Source organism: Acanthisitta chloris, unplaced genomic scaffold (assembly GCF_000695815.1).
Source record: "Acanthisitta chloris isolate BGI_N310 unplaced genomic scaffold, ASM69581v1 scaffold24648, whole genome shotgun sequence".
Lineage (NCBI taxonomy): Eukaryota > Metazoa > Chordata > Aves > Passeriformes > Acanthisittidae > Acanthisitta > Acanthisitta chloris.
The window spans coordinates 16,274-33,049 of record NW_008685734.1 but is presented as its reverse complement, the minus strand read 5'-3'; the positions used below and the strand labels follow the sequence as shown (position 1 = coordinate 33,049).

Below are 16,776 nucleotides of genomic sequence, written 5' to 3'. Positions count from 1 at the left end.
GGGTGCCGAGACCAGGACGCTCGGAGTGCTTGGGCGGTACCTGCGGCTCTGTTAACATTCTCTGCTCCGTCCGAGCGCGCCCAGGTGTCCCGGGGCGCTGTGAGAGCAGCGCAGCCTTAGCTTGGCAGCTGTCGCGTCTCGGCTCTTTCGGCACCATAACGCTGCAGGGCAGGTGGGTTTGTTAGCAGCGGTGGTTGAGTTGCCGTGCGATGTCCGAGCCTCTGGCCGCATCCAGAGAGGGGAATCAGCGTGTTCTCCAGATTGTCCTTATTGACCGCGAGACCATATTTGTCAATACCTAAATGTTCTCCAAAACATTTATTCCTGATTTGAAAAAAAAGCCCTAGTTGATTTCACACGAAAAAAATAGAACACTTCTTAATTGATTTGCTAGAATGAAACTTTCCTGCCGTGGTGTGCCTTACCTAGAAATCGGTGAAAACATACCTACAATGTTACAGTTTCAACGGACATCCTTTATTTTTGTAAACATAATGGTCAACTAGGCCTTTTCTTGGTGAGAAATTGGCAAATATGCCTGATACCCCTATCAGAGTTAGTTACTGCTGAGAATGCTGCAATTGAATGGGGGGTGATAAACTGGTTGTTAAGATTTTTCTATGAGAGATGAAATTTAGTTATTTCCCATGTGAAAGAGGCCTTTGAAATTCAGTTGACTTGTATCTGTTTCTGTCTCTGTACAGGAAAAAAGAGTGTCAGTCACTGTGACCGCTCACAAGAGTTGCATATCTGAGGAAGATAAACATTTTAACAAAAAGTTTATAGATTGTATGGGGGTTTTGTTGTTGAAATAGATTAAAATATAACTTTATGCCTTTTGCCCACTGCTTTCCTGCAGTGCCATTGTAGAGACAAGCCTTTAAGCAGAAAAGTATACTTATTTTTTGCTTGTCCTTATGTAGCTTGATTAGCAATTTTAAAATGAAGTTTTTAATATAACACTGATTAATACAGGTAAGTAGTGAACTGTGCAAAGCAGATCTTTCATTTCTTTCCGTTCTTTTCCTTTTGAAGGCCAGATACAGAAAACAGCCAAGGTTCCCAGTACAGTTTTGAATCACTACCCCAGAAGATTTGTCTCATCTGCGGTGATGAGGCTTCTGGTTGCCACTATGGAGTACTTACCTGTGGAAGTTGTAAAGTCTTCTTTAAAAGGGCAATGGAAGGTACTATATGATGCCATTGTTCCTAATTATCTGAACTGTATCTTCTAGGCACTGCTAAGGACATACTGTTTATTTATTGCTCGTCTTTATAAAGATGATCACTGTAGTAACTTTTGTTTCGCCAACTCTGTTTAAATATTACAGTGAATGCTGACTAAATTCATCCTTAATTGACTTTGCTAAGATTGTTTTACTTGAATTATTTGCTATTTATTATTTATCAGTTAGTCTTTCTGGGTAGGCAGAGTTTTATAAAAATTCAGTGTTTTACACAATTTGTTTTTAAAAGTGTACATGCTGTTCAAAGGAAAATTTTGTGGCTATGAACTAATGATAGGCAGATAAGAATTTATTTTGGCTTTGTTCTGTTTTTGAAGTCGTGGAATTTTTCCTTCTTGCAAGACACAGAATTTTGGCTTCCTGAGAATTATGGAAGTATTTCAAATTTCACTGAGCTATTTCAAGTCATAATAGCAATAAAAGTGTTTGACTTTTTTTCCAAATAGCCATTAAATTACAAAGTCAAGCTGCAGGTTTAATAAAGCAGTAGCAATACCTGTGTTGATTTTTTTTTTTCTTTTTGGATTACATTATATGCTTTGTCTACTGAGATTTTAGATATGAATACAAGAGCAGATAGTTTTATACAGTTCAACTGATGAAGCAGTAAAACAAATCCTTCTACTTTTTATGCTTTGTCTCCTTTTTTATTAATCTGATCATGTCAGAACTAGGATATTCAAATTTCTTTTCCATGTATTTAACAAAACCAAAAAAAATGGATAGGATTCCTTAAAATAAAACAAATTTGCATCATGTATTTTCTTGTTGTGATACATAGTTTCTTCACCTTTATAGAGTTTGTCACTCTTCAAATGAAAAGGGGAATATAGGAAAAGCAAAAGCTTAGCAAAATAGTGTAATTGGAATTTTATTTGCAATGTGCTGTTACTTTCTGCTTTAAGCATATGCTCATGTTCTTCCTTTATCATATTGGATATTTGCAAAGTGATAACACTGGACTAGGTTGGTGAACTTCTGAGCTAGTGCCACGTTTTCTCTAATACATTTCTAATTTCTCTAATGGGTTTAATGAGAAAGCTGTTACAAACATATGTTAGGCTGCAAGGCTCTTGAGTCCCAGGAACACATTTAAGTTTCACTGACTGTAAGAACTGGTCTCTTGCTTTGCCTTCACTTTTTTTTTTTTGCTCTGTTTTGCTAAATCAGCTATATACTTAAAAAACAGGGAGCTGAAGTTTTAATACTGAGTATAGTGTGATTTATGTGTCCCATATTTTAAAATAAGTTTTATTTTTGCTTTTCACTATACAGTAATATTTCTTTTTCTTTGAATTTGATTCTGTCACTTTTAGATTTCATCTCTTTCGTAACTTAGTTCCTCATTTCAGTTGTGTTTGTGCAGTAGGTGAACCTGCTGTTCAACAGAAGTATTATAATGATAAATATTAAGGCATATAAATTGGTAATCATATAAATTGGTAATAGGAACATCTTGGTTGTGCTGATACTCAAGGTCTGTATTTGCAGAGTCTACCGGATTAAGAATATTTAGAGAGAGAGAAATGAGAGGTCAATGGAGTTATGCAAACAACAGGCTTATGTTTTACCCAGCAACTTCATAATTTCAATTTATTTCAAGAACTGAGAGTATGGTGAGGAAGTTTGTGTTTTTTTTAAAGTATGGACAACTACATTAGAAACCTGACTGTAGTAAGAAAAAATACAAGTATGCGCAGTGTGGGCATTGGAAAAATGAACAAATACAGTTACCTGTTCAGGTGTACAAAGTGCAAATCTACAGAAGGTTCCTTAAAGAGATTGAGTGATGAACTTCTTATTTTAATAGGAACATAGTATATAATCACCAGCATTGAAATTTAATCAAGTACATAGTATATAATCACCAGCATTGAAATGATCCCATTTCTCTATAGGTACTTGATTTCATATAGATTTAAAGCACTTTTTTTTTGTTTATTTCTTACGAGAAGTAAAGGTAAGAAATTGCTCCTCTGCAAGAAGAAACAGAATATTTGTACTGTAAATGTGATAGAAGATAGTGTTTAAAAATTCACACTGGAAATTGCATAAATTTGAGACCTATTTCTTCTATAAAAATGTCCCCCTGCCCATCATTTCTTTGAATGGAAGGGCATTATTTACCTTTTTTAGTGCCACTATAGATGTGGGGTTTTTAATAATAATTCATATAAATAAGATGTTAAATATTGTGAATAAAAATTCATGGTCAAAACTGTATTTTTTTGTATAATTTCCATATGGTACTGATCATTATGAGAGATTAAAACCTGATTGAAAATAGCTAGCTTTTGCTATTTCATGGACTTTCTGTATCTTGAGACCTTTTTTGTATTGTATGAGGTTTTGTGTGTAGATAGTAAAGTACATAATATAGTAGTATTAAATTTGTTGGCAAATATCTGTTTTCTCTTTAAATTATTTGTGTAATCTCAGGTGTGTTGGCTGCTTCAAATCAAAGAGCCTATGTCATTTTTGTGATTTTTTTTTTTTCACAGGAATTGTCCTATTGATACACCATGATTTTACCTTCCCTGGTGTGTGGACAATACTGTATTAGTTAAAGCTTCTGTTCAGATAAAATGGACTATTACATTATCCAGAAAACTCTTATTTTTTCCATTTCTAAGCTTTTTGAAGTAAAGCCAGTGCTTATTTAAAATATTCAGACTGAACAATTATTTAAAGCTGTGTAGGCTAACCTAGAAATGTTTCTATACTAGTTATGATTTAAATATGAATTTGAATGCAACTAGTAGATACACAGCTTAATGGGGGGTCAGAGTTGTCTGAGGATCACAGAGTTGACTTAGAATGTTTGCTGACAATGAATTCTTAAATATATATTATTTGGTAGATATTTTCTGTCTTTTGGGTTCTTGGTTCCTCATATGAGGCTATATATGCAAAGGAAAGATTGGTGTTCATACAATGAGCATATTTTTCTCTAAGCAGAATGTTTAAAAAATGCAATTCTTTTTTTTTGGTAAACTGCAATAGCAGATATGAAAAAAAGTTAGTGCTGCAACTGGAGAGGAGAAAGGAGACAAACATACTGAATTTTTAAGGATTGTTTTTATTTACATTTAGAGGTGGTACATCTTCTATTGGGCCCTTACAAAGGACTGATTTACTAGTCTATAAATTCACTTAATGTACAAGCAAATTACAGGGCTTTTAAAATTGCTTTAAATATCTCCTTCAAGTATATTGAAAACAACAAAAGTTACTGTTATTTAAGAAGTGTAAAAGGCCAAAATTGTATTCACTATGCTGATGGGGTAGAGCTGTTCCTGTCAGTGAGCTGAGTGACAAGCAGTTTGGCATTAGCAATCAAGAAAAATAAAATGAGAAATAATATTTAAAATGCTTTCAAGTGTGTAGAATTACAGTATTTGCAAATATTGTGCCATTGATCATCAGGCATTATTTAAGAACTCTAAGATATCTCATTCATGGCAACAAAAACTAGAGAGTATTTCTAATTAGCCTTTTGGAGAATGAAGAATAAGAAATTCATTCTTACTTTTTTAGCACTAAGTTGTCAAAAGATGACTTCATGTCAAAATATGCAGGGCAACCATGATCAACACCACGGTAAAGCATCTGTCCCTGAAGAGGAACCCAATGTTTAGAGATTTGGGATTCTGGAGTTACACTGTTGCTAACACATGATTTCTTGATAGCCTGCATTCTCACAGTTTTGTTGAAAGTGTCTCCTTTGCAGTAGTCTTACTAAGGAAAAATTAACATTACCTAAATCCTGAAAAAAAATTCAAGTGCTGTTTTTCCTATAATAAAGTCCCACTTCTCATTTTTGTTCTGTATTTATATTTGCACTTTGTTTACATTACTGGCATCTAAGGAAAAGTAGTTGTTGCCCAAACCTGAAGAGTTTGAGGCCAACAAGAATACATGATAGTACAGCAGTTGGCTCAGAAACTAACTCTTGGTTTCTTTAAATAACTGGAAACCTATTACAAAATCGATCAAATGGTTGTATAGCAAATTTGTCTAGTTTTAATATGTGCTTCAAGCTTAGGGTTACAACTCTGTATAGACAATGGCATCAGGGAACAACCTCAAGCATATGTAGTAGGTAACATTTGATTCACCAAGTGTGAACTTCTCTTTTCTCTGAGACCTGAATTTGGTAAACTCTGACAGAAAGTAGGATTTCCACAAGTTTTCATTTTCTATGTATGGAGAGGCACCGAACTTCTCTTTTCTCTGAGACCTGAATTCGGTAAACTCTGAGAGAAAGTAGGATTTCCACAAGTTTTCACTTTCTATGTATGGAGAGGCACCATGGGGGAACTGATGATGAGCTGCACCTGCAGAGTAAGAAGGCTGATCGTGACTTCAACCAAACTTTCTGATAAAGTTTATCTAACTGATGTTATGAACAGGCAGTTTTGTGATGACAGTGTGATTCACTGTGTAAGTAGTGAAATACTATGTATAAGAAAAATTGCTGGTCTAAACAGTTGTGCTTTTCCATAGCTTAATGTAAAATGGCACAGCATGTGTATTTTAAAAAATACCAACTACTAGTAGAAAATCCTCTTTGAAAACAGAGAGAAGGGCAATACTCTAGAGACCCTTTTGGCTGTGAAATTGATGAGGCAGGTGTAAAATGTTCCCTTTTTTTGTAACTCTGCAAGGTTTTCTAATTCATCTAACTTTTCAGGCAGGATCTTGGGATTCGAAGTTGGTGCGTGTACTGCAAACCTGATAGTTTCATGAAGTAGAAAACCTGCAAACACACAAAACATACTAATGGCAAGTTGAGAGATGAAAACACTTTTCACTCAATTAATATTAAGATTTAATATTAAAGTTTTTATTTTGCACATGACAAAAATGCGTTAATGTACAGTAAGCTAAGTGTATTTTCAGATTTGAATATACAAAGTTACTTCATTGAGGGTCCTGAAATACAAGTGGAAAATGTCACTTTTGTGAGAACAAAGAATTTGCATCATGGAAAGGAAGAGAAGAAAATCTGTACTGCTACATAATTATGCATCTTCACCATACTTCTGACTTCAAAAGTATTTGTTGTTTGTCTATTTGACAAACAGCAATTTGATGAATTGATTTGGATGAGCCACAACAACTGAGTGAGTTAACGTGTTTGTTATGGTACTTTGTCTCTTGTGTTAGTGCTGAGCTTCCTACTGCTCTCATTGTGACTTACAACAGGTTTCCCCATAGACATGGCTTAGAAGATAATCAGCTGCACAAATGTGAATTGCTAACATTTTTGGTTTACCTTTATGTAGCATATTAGAAACAGTATCAAATATTAGCTTCAACATCTCTTCAGATGGAATAGAAGCTATTTCAGGTAGTGTAAAACTGCCTCCTTCAAAGAGCACCAGCAACTGACTGCTCAGGGTTGCTGATACTCTGTTCTAACTTCATGTGTGCACAATGTGAGTAACCTGAGCTGCTCATCTTGAATTCACTTCACAGTGAATGGATAGAAAAAATAAATTTTAGGAAGAAATTCACTGACTTACTTTTAATACCTGTTTAGAATGAAAATAGCAGTACTCTAACACTAACTATTTCTCAACACGGAGTATAAAAGAATGTTGGGTGAGGATGTTTGCTGTCTGAATTTCATGATATGAATCCCACCCATGTCACCAAGGTAGCTAATACATTTCTGTAGTATATAAAAGAATAAGCATATAAATTATTATTTGCCTATTACTTTTCTATAAGTATTATATATAAGGTATTATAGATATTATTATATTATTTCATATCTAAAAATCATACTTATTTTAAGTATTAAAATACTTATATTAGTCTATGCAATGTAAGTATTTATAGCAAAACTGTTTTATCTAAAAATAGATTTGGGGTTGGTGTTGTCTATCTCCTTAAGCTGTGGATCATGATGGACTACTAGTAAGGAGTGATTTTTTTTTTTTTAGAAACCGCTGCATGGGAAGACTTAAATGGTATGTTACAATCTGCCATTATGTGTAGCAATATATGACTGCACTGCAGAGGTTTCCTGGTTATAATTAACCACAACTTCTGCATAAAAATAGATTTGGGGTTGGTGTTGTCTATCTCCTTAAGCTGTGGATCATGATGGACTACTAGTAAGGAGTGATTTTTTTTTTTTTAGAAACCGCTGCATGGGAAGACTTAAATGGTATGTTACAATCTGCCATTATGTGTAGCAATATATGACTGCACTGCAGAGGTTTCCTGGTTATAATTAACCACAACTTCTGCATTTTGTGGCTCATTTTCAAAAGTGGCTGGTGCTTAATATCAGTTGGCATCTGAGGACCTTTCAATAACATGAAGTTTTCTGCAATTAAAGCATAGAAAGAATTATATGTGGACCTTGAGATCCAGGAGAATATTGTCCTATTGTTATAATACCATCTTCTCTTGTCAACAAAGGCAATATTTTATGTGAGATTTATTTCACCAGGCTGTAGGCATTACAATGTGAACACCTGTATTTGGGCTGATCACTTTAAATGTCCTTTGGAGAGCAATAGGCTATTAAAGAAGCAAAATTTAGACATATACTCAAGGCAAATTGCATTTAAAGTGCCTGCTTTTGTCTCATGCCCAAGAAGGGAGTGTATGCTACTCAGTCATTGGTATAGGTTGTCCAGGGAGGTGGTGGAATCATCACTCCTGGGGGTGTTTAAGAGGTGTCAGGATCTGGTGCTGAGTGATAATGCTTTAGTGGTTCAGGGGCTACAGTGATAGTGCTGGTTGGACGGTTGGACTTGGTGATGTTAAAGGTCTCTTCCAACCTTGATGATTCTTTGTCTACACCTTAGAATCTAATTAATCAAATGATTCCCCTCTGTTTTTCAGCATTTTATTGTCCATTAGGTGTTTTGATCAACAGGCAGCAATACCTGTTTTTTTGCATGTTACTTTTTTCTGCTACTAATGTTTCTGGTTTTTCTGCCTCTATTACTCGTATAGTGAGTGACCCTGTCCATTGGTTCAGTAGTCAAGGAATATAAGAAAATACATATGAAAAAAATTACAGTAGCGATGTGCTATGTTACTTCCACTAAAATCAGAATGATGGCTGAAATACAAATATAATGCTTCTTATGTTGGTAGAAGAATATAACACTCAGGGATCAAAGAAGAACAAATGGTACTTTAATGCTGAAATAGTTGGAGTGTTTTTAAAGTAGGTTTTGTGTCCAAATCCCATGTTCTTTATTTGCAAGAAGTAGGCCCCTTACTGACAAAAGTGCTTATACTTCCATCATTTTACATAATTATATGACTGAAGTGGTTAATGACTTAAAAATGGTGACCAAGGAACAATTGTGACAATGCCATAAAAAGAACTGGAAATACTGACTTGTAGAAGCCACTATCTCCTCCTGAATAGTATTAGCTGTGGAAAATTTTTGCTGTTGTCAGTTCCCATATTTAGACCAAAGACTTAATGTATTTCAAGATGTTGCAGTGGTAAGTGGTCTAGGCAAACCAACTGAACTCTGTATGAAACAGTATTCCTGATTTAGCAGTTCATAATAGTTTATGTCAATTATGACTTAATTTTGTTTCATTTTGTTTTTCTGTGGGTTTTGGTTTTGGTGTTTTGTTTTGGTTTGTTTGGTGTTTTTTTTCTTGTTAGAAATGATGGGACAGACAGGGAAATGCAAAAAGATTAAAAAATAAGATTGTAACTTCTAGTTCTGTCCAGAAATGAATGAAAACAGGATAGCTACATTTAGTTGTTCTGTTTTGCATATATCATAAAAGAAGTGTGCAGAGATTGCTCTCTGGAGAAGTGATTTGGAAGGAAAAAGACAACAGTGTTGCAGGATTCACATCAAAAGGCAGGAAGATTTTGAGATCATGATACAAGAGAGGGAAAAAGTCAGTGATGTTCCAAACATTGAAAGTGGTTTGTTGCAGAGAAGGAAAGCAGTTCAAGACACATGGTGGTTTGAAAATGATGCTTCCTTTCTGGGGAAATCAACTTTGTTTGGTCCATTTAGCAAAAAAACCTGACAGGACTGCAACATAACATGCTTAAAACCAGCAGTCGATGGAATGGAAGTGTACCAAAAGTTTGTTGTCAAACGTCAAAAATGAGTTGTAAATCTGTTCACCAAAGCAAAATACACTTTAAAATACTAGGTTTAATTTAAGTATTAGCATTTTAGAATTTTACATTCTATTTGAACAAAACAATTCTATTGTGGGGTTTTTTTTCAGTTTTTTCATCACATGTAATTAAGGCAAAATAATGAAAGACTAGTTTCACCAAGATGAAGGAATTACTAGTACCTTTTACAATCAAGAACCCCATCACCAAGTACGTAGATGAGGTAAGACATTGACCCAGGGTATGAGAGCTACGTTTGTACTCTCCAGTGCTTGAAGGGAGTCAAACACACCTTTCTCTCCATGCAGCCCTGACTACCAAACTGTTGGATGAACTGGGATACAACCATTTTTTATTGTTTTCACTTTGAACTATACTATTTTAAGAAAAAAAGTCAGCATTATTTCAGTTAGGCTCCAGGATGAAACATACTCAGTAGTTGCACTGCTATCTTTGCCCTCTTTGGTCCATTGAATCCTAAATTCTATGCGATGAAACAGATTTGCAGTAGCAGCAGGTCTTTATACCAGTATAGACTACAAAGCAATAGTCAGGAAAGCTGCTTAAGAGATGGGAAATGAGAATTTTACTTCAGTGTGCAAAGAGGGAAATGGAAAGTGGGTTCCCCACTAGCTACTTGGGCTTTTTATAAAAAGATTATGAGTGGCGAGATCTGTGAGTGATGTGGGGTTTTGTAAGTGGTTAGAGTCAGAAGTCTCACTTCAGGGAAATTTTTTATTTTTAGAGAAAATGTTAGTGCAGAAATTAAATTGGTATTAAATGATTATAACCCCTCATTATTTGAGGTATATGGAATCTTGGAGACTGTAATAGGACATAAAGGGTGCATTGCCAGTATTACGAACTCTATAGTAGTTCTCCAAGACCAAAGCTCTTACACCCACATAGTGAGAGGTAAATTCAACCCACATTGCTGTTTTGCACACTGAAACAGTGTAAAGAGAAGAGTGTTACATATAGATCAGAGCAAAAGTCAATTTAGCTGTTTCCTATTTTACTGAGGATGAACTAGGCCAGACTGCCTAGCTGTGGAAAACCTGACTTGTAAGAGCAATCACAGGGTAATCCTTAGCCTAGTATATTGTGTTAGCTTCCAGAAGCCAAAAGTTTCACTCAAAAGCTACATCTGCATCATCATGTTTAGTTTAGGTATACAGGTGAACTTATCTTCCATTTAGTTAATTTTAAAAGTATGTTTATTGTAAGCTTCCACAAGAACCCCTGAGACGGAATTTCAACTTTAATTATGTTAAAAGAGTAATTCCTTGGGGTTTTTTTAAACCTATTGATTTGATCGGTACTTTTGAAAAAATTTTAAGAGGTGAAACATATTGCCAGAAGATTATTGATCAAAACCTTGAGGCTAGCACTCAGGAAGCAAAAGGTCGATATTGGGAGACATATGTCAGTAAAATAGTTTGCAAAGAGATGAAATAGATACCTGTACTTTTTAGACAGGGATCTCAAACTTGACTAAATGAGACACTGTGATGTGTTCTGCCTCCAGAGGTGGGGATAGGATGATTTTATAGAAAAGCATTCCAGTTAAGAGAGATACAGTGAATGAGAGTCACATAGTGGGGAGAGAAAAAATCATTGAGAAAGTGAGGATAGAAGGAGCTGAGAATTTGCAAACAAGTGCTTTGCTTCTGTGCAAGGTGGCAGCAGTTCAGCACAGATGCACTTACCCAAAAAACTGATTGCTGTATTGATACCCCCAGTGCAAATAAAGCCTCATGTTTTCCATATTTTGCACATCTGCAAAGTCTCTGCAACTCATAAGTTTACTCGAGTGATTTAAAATGATTTACAGCATGTCAGTGAGCTAAGTTAATAGTGCAGATTTAAAAGACATTGTATGCGCTACTTCCAGCAATATTTGACTTAAAAACCTGCCAAGATAGTAATAGTCAGCACAGTGCTTAAAACCGTGTTTACCTATTTACATTAGAACTTCCACTTTTGCCCTTTGCTAACACGTATGGATTTTGATGGAAGTTAAGAAAAATGCTGTCCTACAAGAAACTGAACATTTGAGTAACAGATGAAATTGTATGTATTTTATCAGTCAAGTCTAGGTCATGAGCTAATATACTGATGTATTGAGAGAGATCTTCAATGCACACTTTCAAAGAGTGGTGAAAAATAAATCTGTATGTGAAACATAACATTGAGTTAAGCCTTCAGAGAATGTGTCAGTTGCCTGAAAGTTCCCAGGCGCATGTTTTTGTAAGAAATGCAAATGCCTTTGCTTTACTTTCAGACCACTGCTCTAGTGATTAGACTGCAGTCCTTTTCTTTCTGGTCTTTTTTTTAATATTTATTTCTTCTTTGTTGTTGTTGTTTTCCTGGTCATAATGATAGTAGTCATGTAAAAGATACTGAATGCCAAGCTACCAGTTGAACAGTAATTTCATCTCGGCAGGGGGTTTTGGATACGTCGTTAGTACATGCTTTTAGTATAGCTGCAATGCTCCCATATTGAAAGCAATTAATTCAAATTTAGATGGTCCTAAAAGCTGAAATACAGCAAATGTGTTTTCAAATGAATGTTTTAGCATCCCATGAAAAGTCCTAAAAGCTGAAATACAGCAAATGTATTTTCAGATGAATGTTTTAGCATCCCATGAAAGCATTCCAAACATCTGCATCTAACTAGATATTGTCCCACGATTTTGAAATGAACCAAATACCTGGCACATTTTCAGTTTCTTGTGCAATCTCTCCTTCAGATGGCTGCTACCTTAAATATTAATGCCAAGCATGTAACAGTTTCTCAGAACTCAGTTCTGCACAGTGGTAGAAGTTGTTTCAAATGAGAACATATACTCAGATTTGCCTATTGATATGAAATACAAACAGATGGCTGAGATAATTAAAAAAATAATCCCTGAGATATAAGACTATGTAAAACACTACATAATTGAACCTTATGTGATTTCCAAATAATTTGCAGCTGAATCAGAATGAGTAGAATACACTTTGGGATGGAAGATGTTGGGGAGAGATTGGATAGAGATGAGTGGAAAACTCACATGAAGGTATAATTCAAATGCAGGGCATGACTGTGGGTTTTTAATAGTCTTGAAAATAAGGAAGTGGTTAAAGTAAGCATCAAGATGTGCCTGAGGTTTTGTCCCCGTAATCTCATGAGAGGGTTGGGTTGGCAGGGTTTTTGTGGAAGAAATAAACTAGGTGAAGGCATAATAAAGATTAGGTAATTGGTCATTATGAGATTTTTAAAATACAGTTTATGAAATAAATAGGAATGAAATAATTGTCACATCTTGAAGATCAAAGTGAATTTTTACAGTGACCAAATTCCAGTAATAGATTTCATTGCTTCCGTACTATGCACTGGACAGAGAGATTACTTCATCCTGTCTAACCTGAAATTTGAGAACATATGAACACTGAAGAGCAGTTTTCATTATAGTGCTTAACTTACAATTGTCTTGCAAATCTGAAAAAATTTATTCAGTCTTGGATTTATAATAAGCAGTTTGTGGTTTGTTATGTGATGATGAAGTAATTCATGCATTTTAAATTGAAGTGAAAGTTGGATCCACTGCTAACTCCTAAACTATGAAGAGTTATTTAAGAGCTGTAGCTAAACTTAAATGTGTAACTGTTAATTTAAAATTTTGCAATTTGATTTGTAGTGCTTAATCTTAGAATCACAATATTTGAACACTGTTATGTAAATAATACAGGCTACTTAAATGTGTATCAGTATAAATCAAGCTATGAATTTCTGGTTTTCCAGATAATTTCCTGTTACAGCAGACAGTCTCTGGCCTCCTTTAGTAGTTAGAGCATGCACTTGGGTGTTGAGTATGCAAATCCCATACTGATCTCAAGAGTGAATTCTAAATACTGGCGTAATTCTAGAGTGTAGAAATAGTGTTGTCTGAGTGCTTGAAGAGTAATATTTCACTATATGATTTTGGCTTTGGTAGATCAGCATTTTTCTGTGCCATTATAGGAGGAAAGGTACGATTTGAATACCTAGAGCATTGTGAGCTGCTTATGAACATTTACTGTCATACTGGAAATACATAGTCCATTTTTTTGGTCTTGCAATGGACATGGGTTATATGGACACAGACCATGTTGTGTAGACTCAACAGATTCCCTGGAAAGGAGATCCAGGAGAGATCACCTGTCAGGGGACCAAAGAAAACCCCCAAAACCAAGACAAGAACAAACAAAACTACACTTAAGCATTCCTTTGTAAATTAACTGTACATTAAAGCATCAGAATGCCACAGTGCTGAGATCATCTTCATAGATTTTAGTTAAACTAACCAAGTTTAAAAATTGTTGCTTGTCAAAAGACTGAATGTTTTTTTGTAGCTAATAAGGGCAAAGCAAGACAAGGAAAAACTGCAAATAATCCCAATGAAGAAGTGTTCAAAATAAGTGTTTTGCTTACTGGTCTGCTGCCAAAAGCAAGACAGATTTTTATTCATTTGGTTACTTTTGGTAATGTTTTCTGTAAGAAGGGATCCAGGATTAGAATTAATGGAAGAAAGTTAGTGAGAATTTCTTCTGATTTACTGCATTACTAAGTCCTTCTTAGATGTCAGGCAATGTGTGAAGCAATTGTATTTCTTTGCCCATTGTTTTCTACAAAAAGAAAGAGAAAGAATTTCAGACAATCAGGTTTCTTTCGCTAACACCGAACAAGTTGTTCTTAAAATTCTGGGTAAGAAGTAAATTATTTATCTTTAAAAATGTTAGCACAGAAACAAATACATTGTTTCACATGGTTTAGCACTAGCTCTTTTGTTAGAATAGAATGTTCTTTCTCCTGTATTTTCATCTGAGGATTAGTTTTCAGTTCGTCTTTCTTCTGTGGAGAAAGGTTATTGGTGAACAGTTGTTTATTTTACCCTGTGAAGAAAAAGGACAGAACAGAGTTATAAAGAAAGCTGAATAACAGCATGTGAGTAGAATAATCATCTCAGATTTGTTTGCTACTGATGACATTGGCTAGCTAATTCAGAGTAATACTGATCTAGAAATCAGTGAAAATTTAAAAGGTTGGGTACTGATGCCTGTGATATTTGGAGGTCCACATCCACAACATTCCATGAAGAAAGTATGCATGATATTGGTGCTTCTGACATTTGTCCGTAAGTTTTTGATCCATTTTTCTTCTCTCAAAATAAAAACTTTTTAGTTGCCGTTTTCATGCTTTCGTGTTAGGTACTGGTAAAGAACTAAATAGAGGATGATGTGCACACACAGGCAGGATTTTAAAGTTAAACTTTATAGGGTAAACCTGGGCTTAATTTGAAATTATATGTGAAAATTCACTTTTTTTTCTTCTTGTGTACTTACCTTTATTTGCATATTCAAATTAAAATCAGTCATAGAGATTAGCAATAAAACATTAAAGAGTACTTTTTCTTTCTCTTCAAGTGAAATTTGGAAGCATCATTGAAGCTTCTGTTCAAAAGAATGGCAGGATATCAACTGAATTTAATATTTTGCTTTGCTGGAAACTAATTTTATTAAAAAAGACTCCATCATTAAACAATAAACTAAGAGTGAACTGAAACCACAGAGTTACAGCTGCCATCTATTTGTCCTTTTTGGCTGTGTTGGCTGCATCTGGTATTTCAGCAGGTTTTGTACAAAACTGCTTATCCATCAGAGGTCATTTACTCTGCTTAAAGGGATTTTTTTCGCACTGCCCTAAATTCTTCGTTCTGTTTTCTGTCAGTAACTCCATATCAACCTAAGCAAAATTTATTCAAGTTCCTTAAAATCAGTACCAATAACTTCAAAGAAAATAAGTTTGAAAGAAACAAATTCGTCTGTCTTCGTGCTTTATTCTCTTAAGAAATATATATCGTACAATAATTAAAGCAATTCAGGCTGTCTGCTGATTATTTTGGAATTTCCTATTTGAGGAGTTACACTCTTAAATAGGCCAGAAATGTATTATATTCAAGTAGTATCACATGGTTATAATGGTTCAAGTATATTTTTTTGAATCGTCAATTATTTTTGGACCATTTATGCACATAAATAATTTTATCATGTTAGAAAACATAGTATTAATCCTGTTTTTCTCTTGCCTGCAGGGCAGCACAACTATTTATGTGCTGGAAGAAATGACTGCATAGTTGATAAAATTCGTAGGAAGAACTGTCCAGCGTGTCGCTTGAGGAAGTGCTGTCAAGCTGGTATGGTCCTGGGAGGTGAGCTGCTTTATAAAGCTAATATATGAAAACAGGCAGTCAAGTATGCTACCTCCAATCTATCAAGGTTAAACAACATTGCTTTGATACTCTAAAGGAAAGAACCACATTCAAATGTTATTTTAGAAAGAATTCCCTAACGTTTTATAGTTTCTTACAATTTTTCTTTAATGGATCTGGAAACCCTTATACCTTTCTGTAGGAATCTCTCTGTCCTACTGTGTACCCTTATACTCATTTTCTTGAAGAAGCAGGAATTGTGTCTTTGGTGTGTATTTATTAATTTTTGGATCAAAAAAGTTTGATGTAGGTAAAAAATATGATTGAAATTGATGCTAAAATCAGTAATCAGTACTGTCCCCTTCTGTTTTCTGTTATGCTCTCCATCATTACTTTGAGGATGTGTCAACAAATTGTAGCTTTCTGTTCCACCTCAGAGGGACAGGGAGTGGTAGCACCAACATTACAGACTTGCATACTAGATGCTGGGAAATCCCATCTTTGTATTAGTTCTTGATAATTTTTTTTTTTTTTGCATAACATTAATCAAAATGGAGCACTGTCCCTTTGAAAACCTACAGGGAGAAAATGGTGTAGGATCAGGTAGTCACGTGGCAAGTTTTGCTGTGCTAACATGCAGAAACGATGCATATTCTTCCTGTATTTTTTTTCATATTTTTCAATCAGCACAAAGCTTGAAAATGCATGACTAAGAGTATAAGAAAATGGCTATATAAAGATGATGGAAAGAATATGTCCAAAAAGGGAGTTAAGGGGAAAAAAAGGAAGGACAAAAACCTGCATTATTTCTAAAATAACCTATTATAGCACATCTAACCTCTCTCTTTCTCTCTTTCTCTCTCTCTCTCTCTCTCCCTCTGCATTTTATGTATCAATTTTTGTCCCTGAAGGAAGAGCTAGCGCCATACTGTGTATAATTTCATTTTCCTTCTAATCAGAGTTCATTCATAAGTTAAAATGTGTATGCAGTTTTCAGACTGTTTTGAGCTCCTGTGAGCTGAATGTGAGCTCCATGGCTCCATTCTGTACACAGGGCCATTGCATCATTCTTACATGTTATACTTTTATTGGTGATGTGAATCAGTAGTTCCCAGGCAGTGAGCAGCTGTTGCTAGCTCTTCATACTTCGTCTTCTCTAAGTGACAGT

At 34.9% G+C, this 16,776-nt stretch overlaps 1 protein-coding gene across 1 annotated transcript in view; it reads left to right on the top strand.

Annotated features, from left to right (window-relative positions):
- Window positions 1-209: 209 nt before the first annotated feature.
- The window catches only part of LOC103807163 (progesterone receptor-like), a gene marked incomplete at its 3' end in the record, with an annotated part of 32,665 nt that continues 16,098 nt past the window's right edge, over window positions 210-16,776 (top strand). The window contains 3 exon segments of the mRNA XM_009079884.1: window positions 210-290; window positions 1,001-1,187; window positions 15,492-15,608. Coding sequence (XP_009078132.1) covers window positions 210-290; window positions 1,001-1,187; window positions 15,492-15,608 — 385 coding nt within the window.